The following is a 24,200-nucleotide window of genomic DNA, read 5'->3' as shown; positions in this document are numbered from 1 at the left end:
TAGTGTAGGGCAATCATTGCACAAGTGTGCAATAATCTTCCATTGTCCTTGTACCCTGTTATTAAGCCCTCTTTAATTCCTTCCGACTTTTCACAAAGGTTTTGGGTGTTGGTGGATTTGGTACTTTTCAACATTTTCAATATTTGCATTGTAACTTACAATGCAAATATTGAAAATGATTGTAACCAACATAGCATTTCATAACCACATTATGTCATGCTGTTTTCGTTGGCACTGAGTCCTTTATCTATCCATTAAACTATGAATTGTTGTAGAAATTAATCAGTGATTGTTTAGTTTTTTTACTGGCTGTGTGCCCATGAATTCTCTGAATAGAGCTTTGTGGATTTATGGAAGCAGTTAGTCAATCTAACTGTGTCAACTCCCATCAAACTCTCCCACAAATGTTTCTACCGTTTTTTTCCCTCCCTGTCAGCATTGGAGGGGAAAGAAGAGGACACGCCTGTGTCTGTCAAGCAGGTGTTTGTGTGTCTACAAGTGTTTCTGTCATTCATACGCTGAAACAGAAGAGCAGCAAACCCTCAATTTTCTCAGCAGCAGCATCTCTTACTAGCAGGTAACTGTCAGGTACTTATTAACCAGTTTGTGCTAAGCTTCATGTGCACGCTGTAAAAAGATAAAATGTAAAAAAGCTTTTATCTTAAATACAGAATTGAGCATTAACCCTTAATTCATCTGCACTGAAAAGTCTCATTGCCTATGTCTGCTGGTGCATGTCTTCGATTCTCATCTCACTGAATCACTGTTTGTCTCTGCTAACAATTTAGTTCTCTGAGCCATATGGAGCCCGCAAGTGTCTTGCCTATTCTGCCGTACTGTCAGGCCTGTTATTATAGATATTTTAATGCCTTAGCTAAAAACGTAGAAAACGCTCATCTGTCTACCTGTACCTGCTGTCATTTACTAGTTGACATGAAGACAGATTATGCTTTGCCTTGATTGGTGTGTAAATGTAAGCACAGGGCAATCTAAATAATTTGATTAGAATGTTGTATCTAAGCTGTATAATTTATCTCCTTAATAGGTAAAATTCACTCAAAAGTGTAAGTTCTGTAATTCACTTAATGTAACAGAATGTCCAAGTTGCACTTTTAAATACAATGTAAGTGAATGGTGATGAAATCTGCCCCTCATCCACTTATATGGGGGGGGGGGGGGGCAGCTTGAACATTCTCCTAAATATCTCCTTTTGTGTTTAATATAAGAAAAAAGGTCATACTGATTTGGAATGGCAGTGGAAGTAAAAGAGTAAATGAAACAATATTTTTATCCTTTAAGACTTTGCTGAATACAATTATCTTTTCACAAGAATTTATTTTCTTTCTTGACCCTCACAGAAGAAACGCCATCATGCAGACTGCAGAGGCCGTGTCAGCAACTATAAACACTAATAGGAACTGTGCGGTGGAGATCACCAATGTTAGCAGCGTTTACTGCCTTATCAATCCAAAGTAAGGAGAAAATCATGCCTGAGCATATGCAGATATATTTTACATTTACATTAAGTTAACTTAAAAAGTAGCCTAAACTAAATTACCAGATAAACTGATAAAGAAAAACATGCAGTTATTGAAGGGGACTGACTTTTTTTTTAATTGTAGGGCAAATTCCTTTCATTTACTATTCATTTTCTATAATACATTATTGACAAATGTCAACTATGAACTTCTCTCAGAGTCTACATGTCCAGTGGGTTCAGTTTCCATCCTCCCCAACCCACCATCCGTTCTGCCAGGACCGAGGTTTGCTCATTCACAAAGGATGACAACACTGCCACTGGGGCTGTGGGCATCTTGACCTATGACCTCTCCAACATGCAGAATCATATGTGCACTGAGCGCATGGCCATTATGTTCTCTGTTCCCTTCGACTACAACCTCTATAAGAATGTCATGGGCATTGGGTTGTTTGAGAGCAGCCGTGGATGTGACAAGGCCCTGTACAAGCACATGTATGAGGGAAAGGACTTCAGCCAGTTCACCCGTGTAGATGCAGGGGGATCTGGAGTCACCCACAGAGGAAAGAAAGTAGACTTAAGAGCGACCATGTCTACTGTGGGCAAGGCTATTATTAAGCTAGAGGTGTATGACAAGATGGGCTAAATAATAAACAAATTCACTGTTAACTCAGTAATTCAAAATTGTTTCATACTTTACATGCTCTTATTAATCAGATGCAAAATAATAATAAACATGGCTTTGTGCTTTTTAAAATGTTGATTGTCACGTTCTGATGTCTATATTAATACCTGCATTTGTGCTGTCCAATTTGTCAAAATAAAAAATGACTGTTTTGAATACTCATTCTATGTTTGCACTATCTAAAATATAAATAAATGTAATTAGTTAGCCTACTGTACTTAAGTATCTTTTTGGCTACTTTATACTTTGAGTATCAAAGATATTAGCAACTTTTACTCTCTACTTGACTAAATATTTGAATCAGTATATGTACTCTTTCCACCAATACATTTGTGATGAGTAATGCAATTAAACATTACATTTTATATGGAACCTAACTTTTTCTGCAGCAGTTTAATTTCTGCTACAAAAGAAGCAGAGGGCATTGAAAGTACTATATCTTGTGCGTTTTGCCCTTATTTACCCAAACTTGTCAACAAGGCTACTTTACATGAATGTGAATGGATTAGCAACTAGTTGCTGAATCTCAGGTGTTTTATATTTGAGAGGAGGTCCACTGACGCCCACTACAAGTAGGCTTTTACTTTTTTAGACTTTAATTATAGTGAACATTATTTTATTAATATTATATTGAAGACCTTTTTGAATGATGTGGGTTTTTTTTAACTCTTGAGCTTAATCTGAGACTTGAGTGTTTGTAGACATTTAAGAGGCTATTGTGTCGACCTTGATTTATTGCAATATTGAGAATTTTTTATTTCAACTTTAGAAGATAAATGTGATTGCTCTCCTCACAAATCAACTGTTTCTTGATTTTCACTGGCATGTCTCTTAGGTGTTGAGGACTTTTTTTTCACACGGCTGGCGTTTTTCCATTGTATATCGTTGTATACATTGTATACATTGTTTTCAATGGGAGCGTCACATTTTTTTAATCATATAAATATCATTTATATATAAATTCATAAATAAGTATACCTGAGTTCATGCACTCCCTTGGAATCAAACCCATGAACTTGTCTTTGCTAGGGAGACCAATTTCTTATAGCACAATATACTGAACAATTTAAATCCATGTTAATACCTCTTAGGCTTAATTAATCTGAATAGACAATTGTTACAATAATAAAAAATCTGTGCAAACAGTTGCCTTCATTTTTTTAATTTCCATTAACAACTTTTTTACCACTGCATTTCAAGCAGGAAATAGAGTGAGAATATTTCTGGGCTTGTTATTTAAAACATATAACAGAACAAAAATTCCCATACAAACCCTCTCCTTACTCGTGCTTAAAGTTTCGTAATAAAATAAGCAAACTACGATCTGTACTAAATGCTATAAAAACAAATCATTATTGATCAATCAAGAAGCCCCACCTAAAATGTACTCAAGTAAAACTGAGTCATTTTTGAGACAAATCTGTGCATGCAACTTCACTGTTCTGGTCTAACAAATCTAACAGCTATGGGTGTGAAACTGTTCCAAGCATTTTCCCACCCATGTCAGTGATGCCTCTTGAGATGATATGCATGTGTGTCCATGTCCATGCGTAAAGAGGGTGTACACTAAATTTGAATAAGCCTGCTTTTTTTCCCCCAGGTAGGCATGTACTGTTCTTGTTGCTGCTCATGAATACAGGGAAAGGGACACAGTAAAAACGCAGTGACTATTTTGGAACGCACCGTTACTGAGCAACACACATACTCACACTCCGGAGTCCCACAGAGGTAAGCCTTCACTCTAATGGAGACAAAATATGGAGACAAAATATGCTTAATAATCATAACTTAATAATCAAAACTAAATGCTAATATATCCTTTTATTTCCATATTAAAATTATAACAAGACAGTTTATTCAGTTAAGGACACTATTATACACTTTTTGCTTCCTCTTTTAAAGCAGAGCATTATAAAATTGAAGATTGCTACAGGCAGAGTGGTTTTTAAAGGGAAAGGTCTCTGCGTGTAATTACTGTGACCCTGTTTATTTGCTTGTTAATTTTGAGAATAGTAATGAAAGAGGGGCAGAAGTATGTGAACTTTAATCTAATGCTTCAACGTTTTATATTGTGGTGCTTGCACATACACACAGGGTGTTTTTCAAGAATAAAATATTGAATTCAACACATCAATTCAGCACAGTAGTTCAAATAGAGGACAATTAACTTATGACCACAAACTTTATATCATAGAAAAACAATAGAAAAGTTATTGTATTTTCACTGCAACCCTGTAGTGTGAACAAAACTGAATTTCCACTTCTTTCTACAGAGGTGCAGACTTCTTTTCTCACACCATTCCTCTCCTCCCTACTTCTCTCCGTTTCAGCCGTCAATCAGATCTATCGTCCACCATCATGACTGAGTCTACTGAGGCTGCTGTTGCCAACGTGAGCAGCAGGAGACACGCAACCATAGAGATCACCAACCTGACAAACAACTACTGCCTCATCAACCCAAAGTGAGACTACAACCTGAGGCAAATCTGATGTTCAACCAAGCATTCAAAACTAAAACTTTGTCTCTTAACATGTATAGGCTTTCAAGGAAATGAGTGTGAAATGCATTTAAAGGGAGCCAAAAAGTTCAGCCAAAATTTTTCATTTTCTAATGTCATTCCAAACCTGTATGACTTTTTCTCTTGTGAAACAAAAAAGAAGATATTTTGAAAACTTGTTTGTCCATACAGAGTTGTTTTGGACCCCATAAACTTCCATTTTTAGGACAATTTTTTTAAAATACTTTTTTTATAAATACTATTATGTTTTTTCATTTGTGTTCAAATGAAGTCAAACATGTTTGGGACACCATTAGGGTGAGTATATGATGGCATTATTTACATTTTTTGGGTGAACTATCCCTTTAAAAGTGCATGTTGTGTAGCAATAAGAATTTTTGTGTGTTTTTGTATTATTCACGCGTATAAATCCCACAGGGTTTATCTGGAGAGTGGTGAAACCTTCAACCCACCACAGCCTACAGTGCGCCCCCTCAAGACTGAACTATGCACTTTCAGCAAGACCAGCGCTCACGCCACCGGCAGCGTGGGGGTTCTGACCTACGACCTGTTCGAGCGAAACAGAAATGACTACATTGAGACCCTGGCCATAATGTTTTCTGTCCCCTGGGACTACAATCTGTATAAGAATTGGTTTGCAGTAGGTATCTACCCGAAAGGAAAGGAGTGTGACCAGAGCCTTTATAAAGAAATGTACTATCAAAAAAATCAACAGGGCTTTGTGAGGGAGGAGGCCAATGGGTCAGGCATTAACTTTGAGGGCAAATGCCTGGACATCAGGGCCACCATGTGTCCTTTGGGCAGGGCTATAATAAAACTGGAGGTGTGGGACAAGATGGTGTCTCCTATGAGTCAGCAGGTTTGTTAAACAATGTATAAGTCAGCCATTTTACTTAATCAAAATCATATAGTAACTTTTTTTTAACACATACTTATATGCCTAATGTGTTATCACTGATATCATGAATGTTTGCATATACATTTATCAATGTAATAAATCTAGCACGATTTCTTTAATATCCCACACTTTAAACTGTCCGCTTTCTCTGTCAGTAGAATGCCTCAGATGTGTGTTTACAGTTTGCCTCAGACCTTGCTTCCTGCAGGCTAAATCCGCTCTCATATCAGGCAGCCATTGTATTGTTATTCAGTCAAACCATCCTCTGGGTAATTTTTCATCAGGGCAGAGATCCCTCTGAACAATACACACTGTCTGTACTGACTGCCACTGCTGAGGTATTTTGAAATAAATATTTATTCTGCAACTTCGTAGTGTTACCTTTGCCTTTTTACTGAGCCTGAAGGCTTGGTTCTGTATGTATTGGTGTATTCAAAATCTCAAATGAGAGCTGTTCGCCATAAGCTGGAAACAGTCCTGTGTAAATATTTTGTAATATGTTTTTGGAAATTCCTAATTCCCGAAGAGGGCAGCTGAGCAATGGTAACCGAAAAACACAGACTAAGATATAAAGAATGAATCAAAGAACTGGCAGAGCACGTTTTACATCTTTAAACTCCTCTTGTTCTGAACGACTCCTTCAGTAAGCACTGAATGATGTCTTTCCAGCTTACTCAATACTCAAAATTGACAATTCAGAAACATCAAATTCCAATTTATCAGTAAAATTTGAGCTATTATTGGCAAACTAAAAGTTTGACAAGCAAGCAACTATCACTACTTGCCCGAAACTGAAGGGGACCGATATCTCTTTTAACACACCAGCAATGCAGTCACTAAGGGCATACGTAAAGAGCAACGTTTGTATAGAGCACACCTCGAGAGACTAAAGCAATATTACCAACAAACATCAAAAATAAAAACAAGTCTGTTCTTAGACCTTAATTCCACGTTTGAGAGCGAGTGAATTGTTTCTCGTTCCATTCTTCACACAAAGCCTCATCAAAGACGGGTGGTGATGGCGCAGTGGATAAGACACATACCTTTGGTGTGAGAGACCCGGGTTCGAATCCACTGTGAGACACCAATGTGTCCCTGAGCAAGACACTTAACCCCTAGTTGCTCCAGAGGCGTGCGACCTCTGACATATATAGCAATTGTAAGTCGCTTTGGATAAAAGCATCAGCTAAATGAATAAATGTAAATGTTTCTTTCTCTATGTGCTGTGGAATTTACATGGAAAGCCATACATAATACAAAAGGCTAAACATCTCTTTAACAGATATCTATGGAGCATTGTTGTACGATGTAATGGACAGGTGGAGAACTGCTGTAAACAGATGGCAAGTGCTTTTCTGATGTTACTGTGGGTATACCAAGTCAGGTGTGTGGATTTCCCCCATACCGGTGCTTGAAGCAGTATTCTTTTCTTTCCCTAGTGTATTTATTTTGCACTGCAAGGGAAATATTTCCCATTTTGCTTACGCTGTTTTGTATTTGTGCATTTGAGCGTGTGTATGCATGTCCATGCACGCCACTGGGAAATGCCAATTAATATGGATACACACTCCAAATAAATAAGGTTTGCACCTGTATTTAATGCTGTACATTCGTAAAATACTTAATTAAACTGAGATAGGACAAAGTAAGTTCACAGATCTCACAAAAAAAGTCTAAATGCTGTGGCTCAAGGTTTGGCTTGTTAGCTTTATGCCAATTATGCCAGAAAATAGATGCCAAAAAAGCATCTTTTTGCAGTGATGGTCATTGAAAAATATATTCAAGAAAAATATGGACAAAAACAACACATAAGTTGGACATATTTCATTATATTACAGCAGATATTTTGGAGGGTTCTTAAAAGTGTGAAATTGTGTGACTACTTGTCTGTGAACCAAAATTATTATTAGGTTTTTTTTTCCATTTCTGTTTATGATTATGACATTTGGAGGATTAACTGTTTATTCACTGGAGCTCAAAAGAAGAAGTGGTAATTTGTGAGAGGACAAACCCAGGAAGAAAAATCTCAGAGACAGGGCAATGGGCAAAGGTTGCCCTAATATGTGAGTTCAAGCTAATATAAATGGTTTCAAATCAGTATTAAGAAGTCCAGGTCACCTTACCCAATGTTAGTGACGTTATTTGTTCAAATTTGAACCAGACACAGGGCTAGACACTGCCTTAAGAACTAAATGGATCAGCATTTACATTTAAGCATTTGACACTTTCATCCAAGGTGACTTAAGGCCCGTTCACACCTAGATAACTATACCTAGATAACTATAACTAATACCATATTAGCATCCATACCGATGCACAATAATGTTTCGGTTTGTTGTAGGGATGCATGATATATCGGCCACCATACTGGTATCGGCCGACATATGTTCATTTTTGATGTTATCGTTATTGGCCCAATAAGAAAATTTGGCCGATATACCGTATTAAAACTGATAAATAATATTACCTCTAGCTGAGACACTTCAGATGCGCACTGTTCACCATGACGGTTTTGAACTGCTTGAAATATAATTGGAATCACATTTCAAAAGGGAAAATACGGTTAAGTGCAACATGTTGTGTCATATAGGCTACATAAAATTATATTGAGAACATTATAATTGTGTGCTTGGGACATGGCTTTTAATGGTGAGACTTTTGTTTTTGTAATAAGGCTCTCAAAAATTAAATAAAGTTTGGATTTACATTTATCGTCCAATATATCGGTAATCGGCTTTCAAATATAAAGAATGATGTTTAATTGTAGCCAAAATGTTTATAGCGGTGCATCCCTAGTTTATTGTAGCGCATACTGCAGTTCCACATCACATGATGCTTTAAATGCATATCTTTCATCAGCTGGAAAAGAAATTCCTCTGTGCAGTTATCATTATAGCTGTGGGTTGGATTTCTGTATTCCCAAAGAATTAGAACGATTTTAGTTACCATCTTTGGTCAGAACAGGCCTTTACAATGCATTCAAGATACATATTGTATCAGTTGATGTTATTCCTGGGAATTTAAACTTCCAAAAAAATCTCTCAGAAACGAATATACTTGAATTATTATAAAATAATAATAATTGTATTGGTATAAAAGAATACCAATCTTTGTCTTGAATGAATACAATGGTAGAGGTAATGCCCAGACAAGCATATATGATAGCTGTGATCACAAGGATTTATCTTTGCATTTAATGTGAATTCTCTTCTACAACATTTTCTGCCAGTGATATCCTTAAGTGACTTCAACAAGCTCACTTTCACAAGAAAAATCCATTTCATTCATTCTGAAAATAGATGTATATTGGTAAATCACAATTCAAATTGGTTTACTGCTGCTATTTTGCTGTGTGAGAGTGCCACTATGTGGAGGGATGAGGTAAAGTGACTCAGAGCTACATGCAATTTACACACAATATCTATTGGATTTTAGTTATGATGATGAGTATAAGCTATTAAGAGATAAAAACAGGTTATATATTACTGTACTTCAAATAAATAAAAAGGAAAACAAAGCTTTCAGTCTAACATCCAACCATCCATCTCTGCCAAAGGGAAGAGTAAAAGAGAAAAAAGACAGAGGAGAAATAAGAACATTAAGTCATTGTGTGTATTTATGTACTTGTGTTTGCTTCTAAAATTATTTACCCCATATTTGAACTGTTCAGTGGTTCTTGAGCAGCAGGCCTGTTGTCTGATCTCAGTGATGGCAGTATTCAGAAGCGCTGTGTAGTAGGAGCGCTGTCAACCCCCACCAGCAGACGCCCACTCAGTTGTGTCCAGAACCACAGCATCTCATATACAAACAACAAGAAAATCAACAAATCCAGCGGAGTACCATCCAGATATAAGTGTGCTATACAATGCAGTAAAATAAATAATCTGTGCCATAAAAGTTCACACATGGTTCAAGCACTTACTAATGTTGATAAAGAATAAAAAGATAAAACAAGATATTTATATGAAGTAATTATGAAGTAATGGAAGTTCCATTACTTCATAAAAATATCTTGTTTTATCTATTTATTTTTTATCCATTTTTATTAGTTCTTGAACCATGTGTGAACTAACATGGCATCAGGTTTTGTTTAGTATTAATTCGGAATATGTAACCTTTAAAGTGAATAAGTATAACTGAATTGAAATTGGATACAAATAGGCTACTAAATAACTCAATACTAGTAACAATAATAGTAGTAGCCTATTAAAATATTAGTTTACCAACAAACTACAGAAAATTAATTAGAAACAAATAAATATAATTTTACAGTTTGTCAATCATTTACCAAAACGTTTTGGGCATGGCCTGTTGAATCATTGAACACCTATATCATATTTAAAATATGAAATCTTTAAATTATTAAAATAACTATATTACTTCAAAATAAATCAAATTTCCAAACAAAATAACTACCATCCAAATATGGCGACAATGGAATATAATGGAGGTATTTCGACAATATCAATGCAAGATAATATAAAACAATGAATTAAAATTAAAATGAATCAAAAAACACATGGAATTTGGTAAGTTCTAAACGACTTAATCTCAAACAATTTACAAAAGAAAAGCTTTACCTGAGCGCGAAGGTAACGTTAACAGTACGCCGGTCATTGACGTAATTTTCAAGCGCCGATTACAGTGTTTAGTAACGCCATGCGTGCGACGCCGACCACAACCCCCAACTCCTTTCAATGACATTTGACGAATTTTCCGTGATCAAACACAAATTGCAAACATGCAAAGGTTTGTCAGAGCTCAGCTTATGCTTCGTGGTTCTCAAAAGACAGTTTTACCTACAGCGGGTCAGTCTTGTACAAACAGCATATGTAAGTATCAATGAAAGTTATTTCATAACTTTCCTTATGACCACACATTTGTAATACTTCTCTCGGGGAATTGAATCCACAGATGCTAGCCTTCTAATTTAATTCCCCCCCAAATGTCATAGTTTTAGGAGTTGAAACTTGAAAATAAAAAGAAAAGCACATTTAATAAAGCGGCTTTTGAGACAGACTGCATGCAATGTTTACAATGTATGCCAAATGTTTCAATATTTGGAAAATGTTTGGTGTTTATCACGATAGATGTTTATTCTTGTAATGTTATTTGTTCTAGTGCTCAGAGCTCCTGCATATTAAAACAATCCACTTGAGAACATAATGTTCTCTCTGATTTTTGAGTTGGTACTTGCTTATCTTTGCATGTTTATGTGCGTTTCATCTGCAGTGCCATGTGTAAGGGGATATAGTGTATTGCCTCCCACCAATAATGAAGAGGAAAAATCCATGCTTCACAGGATGATGAGAGTGGACCATGCAGGAGAATATGGTGCCAACCGAATCTATGCTGGTCAGATGGCAGTTCTCGGCTGTACAGAAACACGCCCACTCATTCAGGTATTAGCTATAAACCAAAGCTGACAGTTAGTACACAAATGTACTTTTTTCTCTCTCTTAAGTTATATCTTTTTTTTAAGTTACTGGAAGTTTATTATTATTTTATTATATATATATATATATATATATATATATATAAGACCAATATTGAGGTCTAATGTGAAATGATGCATTCAATGTGATGTTGAATGTCAACTTGTGATGACATTTCAATTACTGTTAAAGGAAATGTGGGATCAAGAGAAGCAGCACCTGAGTAAGTTTAATGAGATACTGGGTGACAACAGGGTGCGTCCAACACTGCTGCTTCCTTTGTGGAATATAGCAGGATTTGCTCTTGGTGAGTGTGGCTGTTACATTATTTCTTCGCTGTTTTAGAAAATAATGTTTCTCAAGAATTCAGTCCAGGAAACTCATTTATTTTATACAATATGTTGGTGCAGACACAAAACTTATTTTATGTGCACAGGGTACCCTCAAAACCTGGAAATATTGGGGTAGTGTAAAATAGCATTATTCAGACTTGGAAAAGGTATAAATTAATAAATTTCAATAAATTGCTCCACTGTCTCTATACATTGATTTTTTTTTTAAATGTATTGTATGCTATCATGGATAACTGGAAAAGTTGTCATTGAAAATTATTGGTCAAAAGATGTGAGAACCCTTTGTGTACTAGAAAGAGTCTTCAATGTAAAATTTAGCAGTGGTGGGATGTCTTTTTTTTTTTTTTGACAGGTGCTGGTTCTGCTCTCTTGGGAAAAGAAGGGGCGATGGCCTGTACAGTGGCTGTAGAAGAGAGTATCTCAGAGCACTATAACAGTCAGATCAGAACTCTTATGGAGAAAGATCCTGAGAAGTACACAGAACTGCTGCAGGTGGGTCAAATCCTTAAGACATGGTGTGCTTCATACTTTACACACAAAGAAACTGTAGAATAGTGATGAGGCTCTTGCTTAAAGTATGTATAAGAGGATTTAAAATTGAATTGCTTCATTTGTATCACAAAAATATTGTCAGTTCAACGGTTTGCTTATGCTGATAGTATAGTTTGTAAATAGGATGAAATGGTAGCTTAATATCTAAATAGAATCATTTTCTAAAGTGATGTCAGATACAGAACTCCACTGAATAATATATATATATATATATATATATGTATGATGGAGATTAATAAATGTTACTGACTGCAGTAATATGTTAGATTGATTTTTTTGAAAAATGTTTTATTGTCAGATGATTAAAGAATTTCGGGATGATGAAATGGAGCACCATGACACTGGACTTGAACATGATGCTGAATCAGTAAGTCTGAATAATGGCATGTAATATGATTTGTAGGGCTGGGCGATATGATGATATTATCGCATATCGACGATAATTAAATATTTTCTATAGGTTAGTAGTTAGTAGGGTTAGGAAGAGAAAATCGATTTCTTGAGCCCATTCTTTAAGCGCAAGAAGACGCCAAAGAGAACACTTCTGCGTGCTCGCCTTGGATATGTGCACACCTCAGAAGTGCGCACACGGAAGTGTTCTCTTTGGCGTCTGTTCACAGAGAGCCGCCTCTCATATAGTGCACGGACAAATACACACACAATGATGTCAAAATTTACTTGTAAACACAGTTGGTTTTGTCTTATGTTAATGTAAACAGCTGAAAAAGAAAAACAGTAGGCGTACCAGAGCCATGCATTGACAGCAGCCTAATAGCTATATACCCGCTGGCACCATTAATGTTAATCAAAGAACAAAAGGAAAAGAAAATCACTCACTGAACTTGACAGAATAACTTTTGTAACTTTAATTAGCCTAATCTGTATTTTATTTGTTGTTGTTCGGCACTGACTGCTTTAACGGCAACTTGTGTGTGTGTATGCGACTATGCTTTGGAGATGCGTTCCCTATCAAACATCATTAGGGGCCAAGTCCCTATTGTATCCATTAGTTTTCTTATTATTATTCCTCCTCAGTGGGAATCTATGGCAGCCCTATGAACTGTAAATAGAAAAATTATGAAAACTGGCACAATTGTAGTGATGGTAATAAATAGTAACCTGGCCAACTTTGGGGTCTCTAGGACCAACCCTTTAGTGTTCATCAAAAAGGAGCATAAAAGGAGGAGCGACAACAGTGAAGAGTAGAGAGGACCAGGCCTGGAACATTTTTGTTGGGGTTTTATGTTTTTATGCGGCAGTCGAACGTGAGGCGCTGCCGCTTTACTTCCGTTTTGTGTTTGTTTATTTTTGGATTAAAGTTTGTGAAACGTTCACCGTGTCCCACCTCCTTCCATTATCAATAAACACTGCTACAGTAACAAAATAAAATCTTAACGTTTCCATTTTTAAATTAAACTAACAGAATCTCAAGCTATCATTAGATGAAGTGCAGTCAAACTCAACATGATGTGTGTTCACGGTGTATGTCGGCAGTTTTGTCTCTGGCAGGGAAGGGGCAGGGCTCAGGTAGAGAATATAATCGGATATCATGATATAATCGATAAAATCGATACCAAATTTTTTTTTTTTACATTGCCCAGCCCTAAATATGTGACTGCATGAACTAGCATATTAAAATATAAAATCTTAATAACAAGAATTGTTTTAATAGTTATTTTTCTAGAGCCACAGATATGTTCATGCTCTGCCATTGCGTCTATTAGTGACACATTGTTCGTATTTATTGCAGGTGCCTGGATACCAGCTGATGAAAGCAATCATACAGGCTGGCTGCAAAGCTGCAATTTATGTCTCAGAACGAGTATAAATGTAAAAAGTATTACTTATTTAAAAGTCACCCTGATATCTTGTAAAAATGGCTTCTATTTTTTGTAGCTTTAAGGCTGAAGTATGTAATTATTTTCAGTGTTACAATATTTTATTCAGTTAGCCATTTTGGGTTGATTTCTGCAAAATCATTGTGGTGCTTCCTCTGTTCGTTTGAGCATCCCACCTTCCCCGACACAGCATAATTTTGGGGCATGACTATATTTCAACATATAATTTAAAATATATATATATATATATATATATATATATATATATATATATATATATATACATATAGGTGCTGGTCATATAATTCGAATATCATCAAAAAGTTGATTTATTTCAGTAATTCCATTCAAAAAGTGACATTTGGATATTATACTCATTCATTACACACAGACTGATATATTTCAAATGTTTATTTCATTTAATTGTGATTAAAACTGACAACTAATGAAAATCCCAAAATCAGTATCTCCGTAAATTAGAATATTACTTAAGACCAATACAAAAAAAGGATTTTTAGAAATGTTGGCCAACTGAAAAGTATTAACATGAAAAGTATGAGCATGTACAGCACTCGATACTTAGTTGGGGCTCCTTTTGCCTGAATTACTGTAGCAATGCAGCGTGGCATAGAGTCGATCAGTCTGTGGCACTGCTCAGGTGTTATGAGAGCCCAGGTTGCTCTGATAGTGGCCTTCAGCTCTTCTGCATTGTTGGGTCTGGCGTATCGCATCTTCCTCTTCACAATACCCCATAGATTTTCTATAGGGTTAAGGTCAGGCGAGTTTGCTGGCCAATTAAGAACAGGGATACCATGGTGCTTAAACCAGGTACTGGTAGCTTTGGCACTGTGTGCAGGTGCCAAGTCCTGTTGGAAAATGAAATCTGCATCTCCATAAAGTTGGTCAGCAGCAGGAAGCATGAAGTGCTCTAAAACTTCCTGGTAGACGGCTGCGTTGACCTTGGACCTCAGAAAACACAGTGGACCAACACCAGCAGATGGCATGGCAAACCTTTTACAAACTTTACACTGGACTTCAAAGAACGTGGATTCTGTGCCTCTCTTCCTCCAGACTCTGGGACCTTGATTTCCAAAGGAAATGCAAAAATTACTTTCATCATATAACAAAACTTTGGACCAATCAGCAGCAGTCCAGTCCTTTTTGTCTTTAGACGGTTCTGACGCTGTGTCTTGTTCAAGAGTGGCTTGACACAAAGCAATGCGACAGCTGAAACCCATGTCTTGCATACGTCTGTGCGTGGTGGTTCTTGAAGCACTGACTCCAGCTGCAGTCCACTCTTTGTGAATCTCCCCCACATTTTTGAATGGGTTTTGTTTCACAATCCTCTCCAGGGTGCGGTTATCCCTATTGCTTTTACACTTTTTTCTACCACATCTTTTCCTTCCCTTCGCCTCTCTATGGACACAGAGCTCTGTGAACAGCCAGCCTCTTTAGCAATGACCTTTTGTGTCTTGCCCTCTTTTTGCAAGATGTCAATGGTCGTCTTTTGGACAGCTGTCAAGTCAGCTGTCTTCCCCATGATTGTGTAACCTACAGAACTAGACTGAGGGGGCTTTTCCACTGGGCTCGTTTGCTGCGGTCCGAGCCCGAGCGCGTTTGTTCCCGGCGCCCCCCGCAGCGTTGGTCTGGTTTCACACTCAACTTGATTCTATCGAACTCTGGTGCGTTTGCGTGCATCTTACGTCATTGCAAACGTGCACGGCGCATGATAGAAAACACGACGCGGGTCAATATATTGTGTTTTTTATTAATTTGGTGCCATTATTCATAGCTGAGTAAACAACCCAGGTTAACTGTGTGTGTGTGTGTGTTTCGCATAAGCTGTTTTTCCGCTGCTTGCAAATGGACTCTTTTGAGGAGACAGTGGATTTCCATTAATTTGTTGCCCTGATTGCACGCACTATGCGCGAATACACTGCAGACTCACTCTTGCTCGTATCCAGGGTAAATCTTCATCCCTTACGTGTGTTTTATTTAACTAAATACATCATAATCGACTAAAACGCATGCGCAGGATACTTTACTTCCTGAACAAGTGCGCACCCGAGTCCGTGTAGTTTTCACATACACGCGAATCGCAGCACGGTTCGGGAGCAACCGAACTCAGACCACCTCCTCCAGGTAGTCTCGGGTTCGGTACCCCAGTGCGCACCCGGGTCCCATGACAGGGTTCACATTAGCGATTTTTCATGCGAACCGTGCCCCGTTCCGAACTAAACTGCCAGTGTGAAAGCCCCCTGAGAGACCATTTTAAGGCCTTTGCAGGTGTTTTGAGTTAATTAGCTGATTAGAGTGTGGCACCAGGTGTCTTCAATATTGAACCTTTTCACAATATTCAAATTTTCTGAGATACTGATTTTGGGGTTTTCATTAGTTGTCAGTTATAATCATCAAAATTAAAAGGAATGAACACTTGAAATATATCAGTCTGTGTGTGATGAATGAATATAATATCCAAATTTCACTTTTTGAATGGAATTACTGAAATCAACTTTTTGATGATATTCTAATTATATGACGTGTGTGTGTGTGTGTGTGTGTGTGTGTGTGTGTGTGTGTGTGTGTGTGTGTGTGTGTGTGTGTGTGTGTGTGTGTGTGTGTGTGTGTGTGTGTGTGTGTGTGTGTGTGTGTGTGTGTGTGTGTGTGTGTGTGTGTGTGTGTGTGTGTGTGTGTGTGTGTATAAAAAATATATATAATGGTCTTTATTACCAAAGTGGGGATAAAGTGCCAGTACTCATGAAGGAAAAGGTGAAGGTGTGGTTGTACTGTGTGCTGACCCACTTTGAGCATTGTTTAATATCTCTTTGTCTGTCCAGTGGAAGACAGGGGAAATATTCAGAAAACCTGTTGGGAAAAAAAGTATTTATATATTTTTGCAGTTTCAGTTTAGTGACACTAGTGGTGCCTATTACATACTTCATCATGATATATTTTCTGGTGCTGTTCCTCAAAGCAGTATAAATGTTGAAAATGTATTTATTTATTATATTTTATACATGGCCTGTATTATTTTATCCTGCCCAGCTGGATGTATTCAGAAATAACATGTAATGTTTTATTACTATTGTGTTGACATTAAAGTCATATGTCTTTAAAGGACGTGTGTGTTGGCACAGACCATTTGGAACACAAGAGGGCAGACTTTGCCTTTTAAGTTAAAGGTAATTTGCAGCCACCAGTCATGACAGGGCAATCTGTACCCCCAACTGTTAAAATTATTATTTTATGTGAGAAGAAAGACCACAGATATATAAACATATTTGGCATGCTATAAATATTCTCATCTGTTATCTTAGAATATCTAGGGATCCATGCATACAATATTAGGGGAAGTTATCACAAGGGTCGCTATGAAAACATGTAACATAATCTGTGTTGCGGAGACGCGGGAAACAGCTGTCTCCATCTCCCTGTGGTTCCCATGACTTGGGAATGAAATCATCCTTGGACACTCCACAGAGAGTATGAGAGCCTGGATTTCAGTTACTGTGTCTAAGGGGTTATTTCAGTATTTTGCCATTTGGTGAATTTAGTTTGAAGCTTTGATAAGAAGAGAACAGGCTATGAGAAGTGCACAAATTATACTCTGGACCCCTTCCTCCTCTTCGTCTAGAATCTTTTATGCTGACTGTACTGGATAAGAGTTCTTGAGAGGCCTGTTTAGTTTGGCAGATTCTGTTAGTGGGCAGAGCTACTGTATACTCGCATTCAGAGAGAAGGAGGCTGATGCAATCCCTGTGTAACTACAAGTACTCCTCAGCTTCCAGGCAACCATCAACTGTGACCACATGTAACCCTTAACAGACTCAACGTTTGAGGCTTTCAACTGCCCACTACCCACAATCTGCCTCCTATCCCATACTCCCCTTCTCTCCCACTTCAGAAAGTTTTTATTTCTAAGCATATCTTCCAAATAAGCATTTGCATTGCTTAATGTAATGCAGAAGCTGCCACGCAATCTTTTATTCTCATAATAAGTCTGTGTTAGAGGAAGCTGACCCATCTGGAAACACTGCATGAGTTGCTCATTGTGAACAGATCACATGTCTTTACGTCTTAATAGCACACTACAGCTGAAGCTCTTTTAGATAAACTTAAATGCAGAATATATATTCAAAACATTTCTGGATATTTGACTGTCAACCCTTCACCAGTAGTAATGACATTAAGAGTATTAAAGGACTTCAGAATTTATCTTATTAGCACAAACAAGTTCAAACAGTGTATGTGTTGTGCTCAGAAGCTTACTATGCATCAGTGTTATGAATCATGTAATTGTGAGACTGTTTCTTAAAGCTTGTTTCCCTCAGGACACAGATGCTAACCACAAGACATTCTTTTTACAGTAAGAGAGCTGCGTTCAACTCAGTTGTAACTGCAAATCATTAATGCATTTATCTGTTTTGTAGTTGCTGATCCCCTTCAGGCAGCTTGGTATTTTTAGAGTGGGCTGCATCACTATCAAAATAGCTCAAGAAGATTGATAAGAAGGTACATGAGAGAAACACTGCAGTAATTGCCTCCTGTCCGTTGCCTTTTCAAGTTCCCTCTAATGAAGATCACTTCCTTCCTCAGGCATCTTCTAAGTTCCAGCAGACCAGTTATATTGTTATCCAAACAGTTCAGCCATCCATATTTAGCGAGCTGTCTCTGTGTTTATGCTCTGACGGGTCATACAGGTTTGTGTGACTTAGTCAGGTGCTGCTATGTGTTTGACTCGATGCTAACTTGCATGGCCATGGGCACTGTTTGTTTTGAAATCAGAGGGCAGAGGTAGCAACAGGCACTGGGTGAGAAAGGTGTGGTTTTCTGTTTGTGGCTAACTCAGTGTGTCTGATATGAAGTGAACCGCGGACTAACTGTATTTGATTAAGTTTAAATTCAAATTCTGTACACTGTACACAGGGCTTTATGCATTTGTGATAGATGTGATTAGGAGTATTTGACTAAGCTTTGAAAAAGCCATTCTAAAAATGTATGTCCATAAAGCAAGATAACATTAAAAGGCTTATGTCCATACAGCAGTACAAAAGTACTCTGTGGACTGATTAAGAAAGATGACAGTGGTTTCTTGTTCAGTATCACAGGGTCAGGGGTGACCGGGGGAAGGCTCGTGCTGAGGTTAGGGGTTGGTAAAGGATCTATAAAGATACAGAGATCTTACTGTGAACAAACCTTTCAAAGAGAAGTGCTGTGCGCACGCAGTGTTTCAGTAAACTTTCTCAATGACCTTCTGTGTAGCTTACCAGGGCCACACCTCTACTGACATCTTTCATAATTTATTCTAGTCATTTTATAAAAGGGGTGTGTCATGGTATTAGTGAAACATACTTTTGTATTCCACAGTGAAAAGAAAAACACAAGTTTGGAATGACATGAGCATGAGTTTTTGTATGAACTTATACTTTAAGTATAAGCACCTTTTTTAACATTTATAAACATTTGATTTTTGCTCACATTTTTTTCAATCCATGCATGTGGTATATTCTTGTTGTGTAAATATCTAAGCCAAGGGCTCATTCTATCAGCACTTCCCGTTTTGAGATCTGTTTCTTTAAGAGAAGAGAGAGGAGGAGTGTGGACAGGCTCTGGGTTTTGAACGCCTCTTTTTTTAAACAGAAATTCCTCTCTCTCAAGAGTTTGGCATTTCCTCTGAGCTCACACACTGAGAGCCTGCTCTGCAGTTTCACACAGTGCTCACTTGTGTCAAAAGGGGGGATTTTCAAACATCCTGAACGAGAGGACTTCTTTTGCCCTCAGCACACGCTGCATCTGCAAAGAAACTTCACTTGGCAAACTTCCTCTTACATGACGGTTTCTGCTCAAGAGGGCGAAAGAACAGCTCAGTCTTGTTTTCAGCATCTGGATGAGTGGTTAAGCATGGGCTAGCTCCAACTTTTCCCACAGAGCTGGAGTGGACTGGAGGAGGAGGATGAGCGTTTACACTCTTAACCTCAGGTTGTTCTGGCCGCTGGTCACTTGCATCCTCACTGCTCTGCTGCTACTGCACCAGTACATCATCAGAGGATCTGAGGACCAAGGGAACGACTGCTCTGATCAGGGACCTGGAGCTGTCACACTCTTTAAGTACATCCTAGCATTTATCTTATGTTACTTCTTTATAAAGTACTGCTCAACTCAACCTCACTCTGCTAGGGGGGCTTTCCACAAAGTCCCAGAGGGGCAGGGAAAATTATGTGTCTCCAAGAGAGAGCTACTGGACGATCACTACGAGCGGCATGTGCGTCTCTCTCCACATGTGCTGGGCCACAGCAAAGCCCATGTTGCCAAGCTGGTGAGTGAACTTGTAAGGGTGGGTCGCACCAATGTCCCGCCGGAGTCTTCACTGGCCTTCCGGGGTGACTTCATCCAGATCGGCAGTTCCTATGAGGAGCACAAGGTGGGCTCACCTGACTGCTTCGACATCCTTGTGCCTCTGCGGGAACCTCGTGGGTTGAAACTGGAGGCCAACGTTTCCACTGACAAACATGGAGGGCCACCGCTGTGCACACTGAACATGCCTCGCAAGGCGGAGTGGGCACGTCATCATAAGGCCTTCACGGACACGTTTATGCACTTGCACAATGCTCAAAGTGTCTATAGGATGAGCCCAGATTCCGTACAGCGCTGGTTTTACACAGCCACCCAGCGCTGCCTTGCTACTTTCCGTTACATGTTTGAGCAGCGCTGCTCCCTCAGCCTGTCTCTCAGTGAGGAGCAGCAAGTGCTCCTCCATCTGACACCCCGCTCTGATTATGTCTGCTGCCACATCTCCATGGGCGTTCGGCTGATCCCAGCCTTTCCTCTCAATGATGGTGCCTTCTTGGTGGCATCCCGGCGGGGTCAGCGAGGAGAAGACCTTTGGACAGTGTACTTTCCCAGGCAGGAGCAGAAACTTTTAGCATGGCTGAAAGGTAGACTGCCCTCCAACTCCTGTCATCTAAAGTGCCTTCAACTCCTAAAAGAGGTACGTAACCTCAGTGGGGAGACACTGGACTTGAAGTCTGGAGCTGAATGGGGAGGAGTGCTTTCGTCCTATGCTCTGAAGACCGCTTGGATTCGTCTGCTGCTCAGTACGCCCCCTGAGGCCTGGGACGAGTGCAACCTTGTGGAGCGGCTGGATGATCTTCTTCGCAGTCTAAGGGAGAGCCTACAGTCTCGGGCTCTTTGCCATTTATTCCTAGGAGGCGTTAATGGGCTTCTGCCAGACTCTGTCACCCTGCCCAAACTTGTGAAGGAGATGGTACCCTCCAACCTGTGGGCAGAATTTAGTGGCATCACCCTCGATATGGTCTCCGCCCGACTGGCTTACTCATGGAACCACCTCCCTCGCCTAATTCGCCTCGGGCGACCGCAGAGAACCAGCCTTGGCAGAGGTGTTCACTGCAAATATATTGATGCAGAGTGAAGGTCAACTATGATGTTGCTGAACACGTATCGATAGCTAGCTAAATCTTGGTTTATGTTTTTTCAGAAATTAATGTCACATATCTTTATCTTTTTTGCATCTGACTTTTCAAAATGAAGTTAAAATAAGTTTAAGAATTTTTTTTTTTTTTTAAGATAGCAGTCAAAGCACTAGATTAGATCACAATAGTTGCATTTAGTAGGTATACCAATACTTTTAACAAATCAGTCTTGGTACTTTACTAGACTTGATACTAGACTTGTGTTGACTCAGGTTGACCATGATGTCATGGTTACAGGGGTAGTGAGCAGTCAAAACATCATATGCACCAAAGTTTTTCCACACCCACTCAGTATTAGTAATGCCAGCCTAAACAGATGAGCTTCCTGTTTTATAGGGAATAACTGCAGCGTGACCACTGTAAAAATCTGTCTGCTGTTTCTTACAGACCCAAATATATTCTTTATTTTGAATGAATTAATAATAATGTTTCATAACTGTAGCAATTTCAGTATTGCGTAATTGATTGTTAAAGTGTTCCTTTGTTGTGTCAAATCATAATTAGTGCTTTAGTTCACCTCAGTTTATTACCTTAATTGGCACACTTGAGGATAAGGCAATGATAGCATAGCTTCACTTCATCTTGCCTGTCTAAAGAGACCCCAGCTTGTGTGCTGTTCACGTGATCTCTTCCCTCAGAGACATGTCTTTATAGGCTGTCACCATGGAGACATGCTACCTCAGCCCAGGGTCACTTATTTATGCACTAGCTGTAGTTTTAATGGCTGATTGCATTGCATTTACTTTACGGCAGCAGTCAGAGATCCTTATTGATCCTTATTGAGTGTTACAGGGTTAGTTTCTTTAGGCTCTTTCCTGCACAAATCTCATCCATCTGCCTGTTATTGAACAATGTGTTCATTTTCATTTATGTCAGACATAGTTTCATCAACTTTGTAGGGAAATGTTTGTGGTACCTAAGCAAAACTCTTTGAAGCTTTTTTTTTGTTTTTGTTTTTGTCTGTTGCCTAAAAGCGGAACAGAAAATAAATAAGGAAATGAAAAAGGACATGCTCTAAAGACAATGGTTAAATGTAACCAAAACAAGCAATATAAAATACAGATTAACTCATGTTGAATGTATATGTATATTAATGTGTATGCATTTTAATGTATATTTGGTACTGTATGTGAATGTAAGTTGATTTTAAACAAATTGTACTTTATGTACATAGTGTAAAACAATGTGTGTGAGTATGTGTATATACTATATATATATATATATATATATATATATATATATATATAATTTCACTTAAATGACAATTAATAGGTAATTTACATTGCCATTTAATTGAAATTACTGAACCTAAATATACAAGCTTAATAAAATTGATCATTCTAGAAGAAATTTTCAGATGGCACTTAGAGGCTTTTGCATCTGAACTCATATATATATATATATATATATATATGTATGTATGTATATATATATATATATGTATATATATATATATATATATATTAGTGGATATAATATATACATGTATTTTATTACATAAATATAAATAAATATCTATATTTTGGACTGCACAGACTTTTGTTGAATATTTGTTGATTGTAACATGAGAAACAATTGTTTATTTTTTCGACAGTGATAGAGAAAATATGGCATGGAGACAGAAAGAATTTCACAATAGCAATTTATTATTAATATTACTATTTCCCATATAATTTTCTATAAATAGGTGGTGAGATTGTCTCATTGAAACAAAATATACCTGGTACACAATATATCTTAGAACTGCAAAAAGAGATTTATTTTATATATATATATTTAGATCAGTAAACATTATTTTTCTACATGCTTGTCACATGGCACAGTACAACGTGTTCTATTAAAAAAAGATGTTTTCATAATTATGAAATGCAAAATGTTTTCCTTGCACTCAGACACAGTCATGCTAATTATCGTCTGTATAGTCTTGTTTGCCAGTGTTTATTCTCAATAGAGTGTTATGTTTAGAGTGATGTGCTTCAGTGTAAATTATACTGGGGCTAAAAGCTGGTGCTCTCTAACATTAGGACATCATCTCATCCTTTCTAATTATCATTTAATTTATGTACTTGCTTGCAGGATTTGATTTGTTGGCAAAGTAAACCACAGCTGTAATCTGAAGTCATGGAGTCATGATTGAATGTGGGAGCCACCTTGAGGTCAGTATCTGTTTAGGGGATAAATAATTTAGGACAGTAAATTCAGCTTTTAACAATCTCACATTATGCTCTGTATCTTTACAATGTCTGGTTCTCTAAAAATTATCTCAAATGATAGATGTCTTTGGGTGTAGGTGGGTCGTATATTTTTACTCAAACATTCTCTTTAAACGCAGTCATTTGGAACTAACAATAGATGTATGGCAGCTACAATTAAATGATATTCATTTACTTCATATCATGCTCAAACTTCTCAATGAAACATGCTGGGTGCTGGTTTACATTCATGCATTTAGAAGACTTTTTTTCCCTCCAAAATGAGGGACATAAACAATTTGTGTTGAGTGCCATCAATATACCAGTATCTGTCAAACTCCAAAAATGACGGGGAAAAAGCACAAACTTCATGCAACAAGCTTTCTGAAGCTAAAAACCTAATATGACAGCAGAGGTCACTGTAAGTCTGATTTTTATGAGACATGCCTTGCAACATGTTCTCAAGAGCAGAAACAAACGAAGCGACTAAATTCAAACAATCTCTAATTCTAATTCTATCTACATCCAACTGTTTATCATGCCATCCTTACAAGCTAAAATATAAATGTTGTACATCATCCTGTATTACACACAATGTGGTTTTCACCTAAAATCTTTCTTTTTACCTGAAACTTTCTTTTCTGATTTTTATTTATTTCAAATACTGTGGTTTAAAGGAACTATTATATTATATTATATTATATTATATTATTTTATATTATATTATATTATATTCTTCGCCAGTCTATGACTTTCTAGGT

At 37.7% G+C, this 24,200-nt stretch overlaps 4 protein-coding genes across 5 annotated transcripts; all 4 read left to right on the top strand.

The window, feature by feature from the left end:
* The first annotated feature begins 419 nt into the window (after positions 1-419).
* LOC143721837 (DELTA-stichotoxin-Hcr4a) lies at positions 420-2,324 on the top strand. Of its 2 annotated transcripts, none has more exons than XM_077212682.1 (3): positions 420-577; positions 1,359-1,472; positions 1,697-2,324. In XM_077212682.1, the coding sequence occupies exons 2-3, from the start codon at positions 1,372-1,374 to the stop codon at positions 2,121-2,123; spliced, it is 528 nt and encodes a 175-aa protein (XP_077068797.1). In that variant the 5' UTR covers positions 420-577; positions 1,359-1,371; the 3' UTR covers positions 2,124-2,324. The 2 variants fall into 2 exon arrangements, with proteins under 2 accessions (XP_077068797.1, XP_077068798.1); XM_077212683.1 differs by having other exon boundaries at positions 475-588.
* A 1,338-nt stretch (positions 2,325-3,662) lies between these two features.
* apnl (actinoporin-like protein) lies at positions 3,663-5,946 on the top strand. Its single transcript, XM_077212707.1, has 3 exons — positions 3,663-3,890; positions 4,493-4,624; positions 5,099-5,946. The coding sequence occupies exons 2-3, from the start codon at positions 4,521-4,523 to the stop codon at positions 5,547-5,549; spliced, it is 555 nt and encodes a 184-aa protein (XP_077068822.1). The 5' UTR covers positions 3,663-3,890; positions 4,493-4,520; the 3' UTR covers positions 5,550-5,946.
* A 4,288-nt stretch (positions 5,947-10,234) lies between these two features.
* On the top strand, positions 10,235-13,861 carry LOC143721850 (NADPH-dependent 3-demethoxyubiquinone 3-hydroxylase, mitochondrial-like). Its single transcript, XM_077212704.1, has 6 exons — positions 10,235-10,411; positions 10,812-10,981; positions 11,207-11,321; positions 11,720-11,859; positions 12,218-12,286; positions 13,670-13,861. The coding sequence occupies exons 1-6, from the start codon at positions 10,321-10,323 to the stop codon at positions 13,745-13,747; spliced, it is 663 nt and encodes a 220-aa protein (XP_077068819.1). The 5' UTR covers positions 10,235-10,320; the 3' UTR covers positions 13,748-13,861.
* Positions 13,862-19,318: 5,457 nt separating this feature from the next.
* itpripl2 (ITPRIP like 2) lies at positions 19,319-22,428 on the top strand. Its single transcript, XM_077212681.1, has one exon. It carries the CDS (start codon positions 19,711-19,713, stop codon positions 21,184-21,186), a length of 1,476 nt encoding a protein of 491 aa, XP_077068796.1. The 5' UTR covers positions 19,319-19,710; the 3' UTR covers positions 21,187-22,428.
* Positions 22,429-24,200: the final 1,772 nt, after the last annotated feature.

The sequence above is a fragment of the Siphateles boraxobius genome, unplaced genomic scaffold, assembly GCF_051911475.1.
Source record: "Siphateles boraxobius isolate OS27281-9 unplaced genomic scaffold, OSU_SipBor_1 66, whole genome shotgun sequence".
Classification (NCBI taxonomy): domain Eukaryota; kingdom Metazoa; phylum Chordata; class Actinopteri; order Cypriniformes; family Leuciscidae; genus Siphateles; species Siphateles boraxobius.
The sequence above is the reverse complement of the archived record's forward strand: the minus strand, read 5'-3'. Positions and strand labels throughout refer to the sequence as shown.

Excerpts from the sequence above, each read along its gene's own strand:
- LOC143721837 (XM_077212682.1), top strand. The coding sequence starts at position 1,372 with ATGCAGACTGCAGAGGCCGTGTCAGCAACTATAAACACTAATAGGAAC. Across the intron at positions 1,473-1,696 it reads TACTGCCTTATCAATCCAAA|AGTCTACATGTCCAGTGGGT; the intron begins GTAAGGAGAAAA and ends AACTTCTCTCAG.
- apnl (XM_077212707.1), top strand. The coding sequence starts at position 4,521 with ATGACTGAGTCTACTGAGGCTGCTGTTGCCAACGTGAGCAGCAGGAGA. Across the intron at positions 4,625-5,098 it reads TACTGCCTCATCAACCCAAA|GGTTTATCTGGAGAGTGGTG; the intron begins GTGAGACTACAA and ends TAAATCCCACAG.
- LOC143721850 (XM_077212704.1), top strand. The coding sequence starts at position 10,321 with ATGCAAAGGTTTGTCAGAGCTCAGCTTATGCTTCGTGGTTCTCAAAAG. Across the intron at positions 10,982-11,206 it reads AAACACGCCCACTCATTCAG|GAAATGTGGGATCAAGAGAA; the intron begins GTATTAGCTATA and ends TTACTGTTAAAG. Across the intron at positions 12,287-13,669 it reads TTGAACATGATGCTGAATCA|GTGCCTGGATACCAGCTGAT; the intron begins GTAAGTCTGAAT and ends TATTTATTGCAG.
- itpripl2 (XM_077212681.1), top strand. The coding sequence starts at position 19,711 with ATGAGCGTTTACACTCTTAACCTCAGGTTGTTCTGGCCGCTGGTCACT.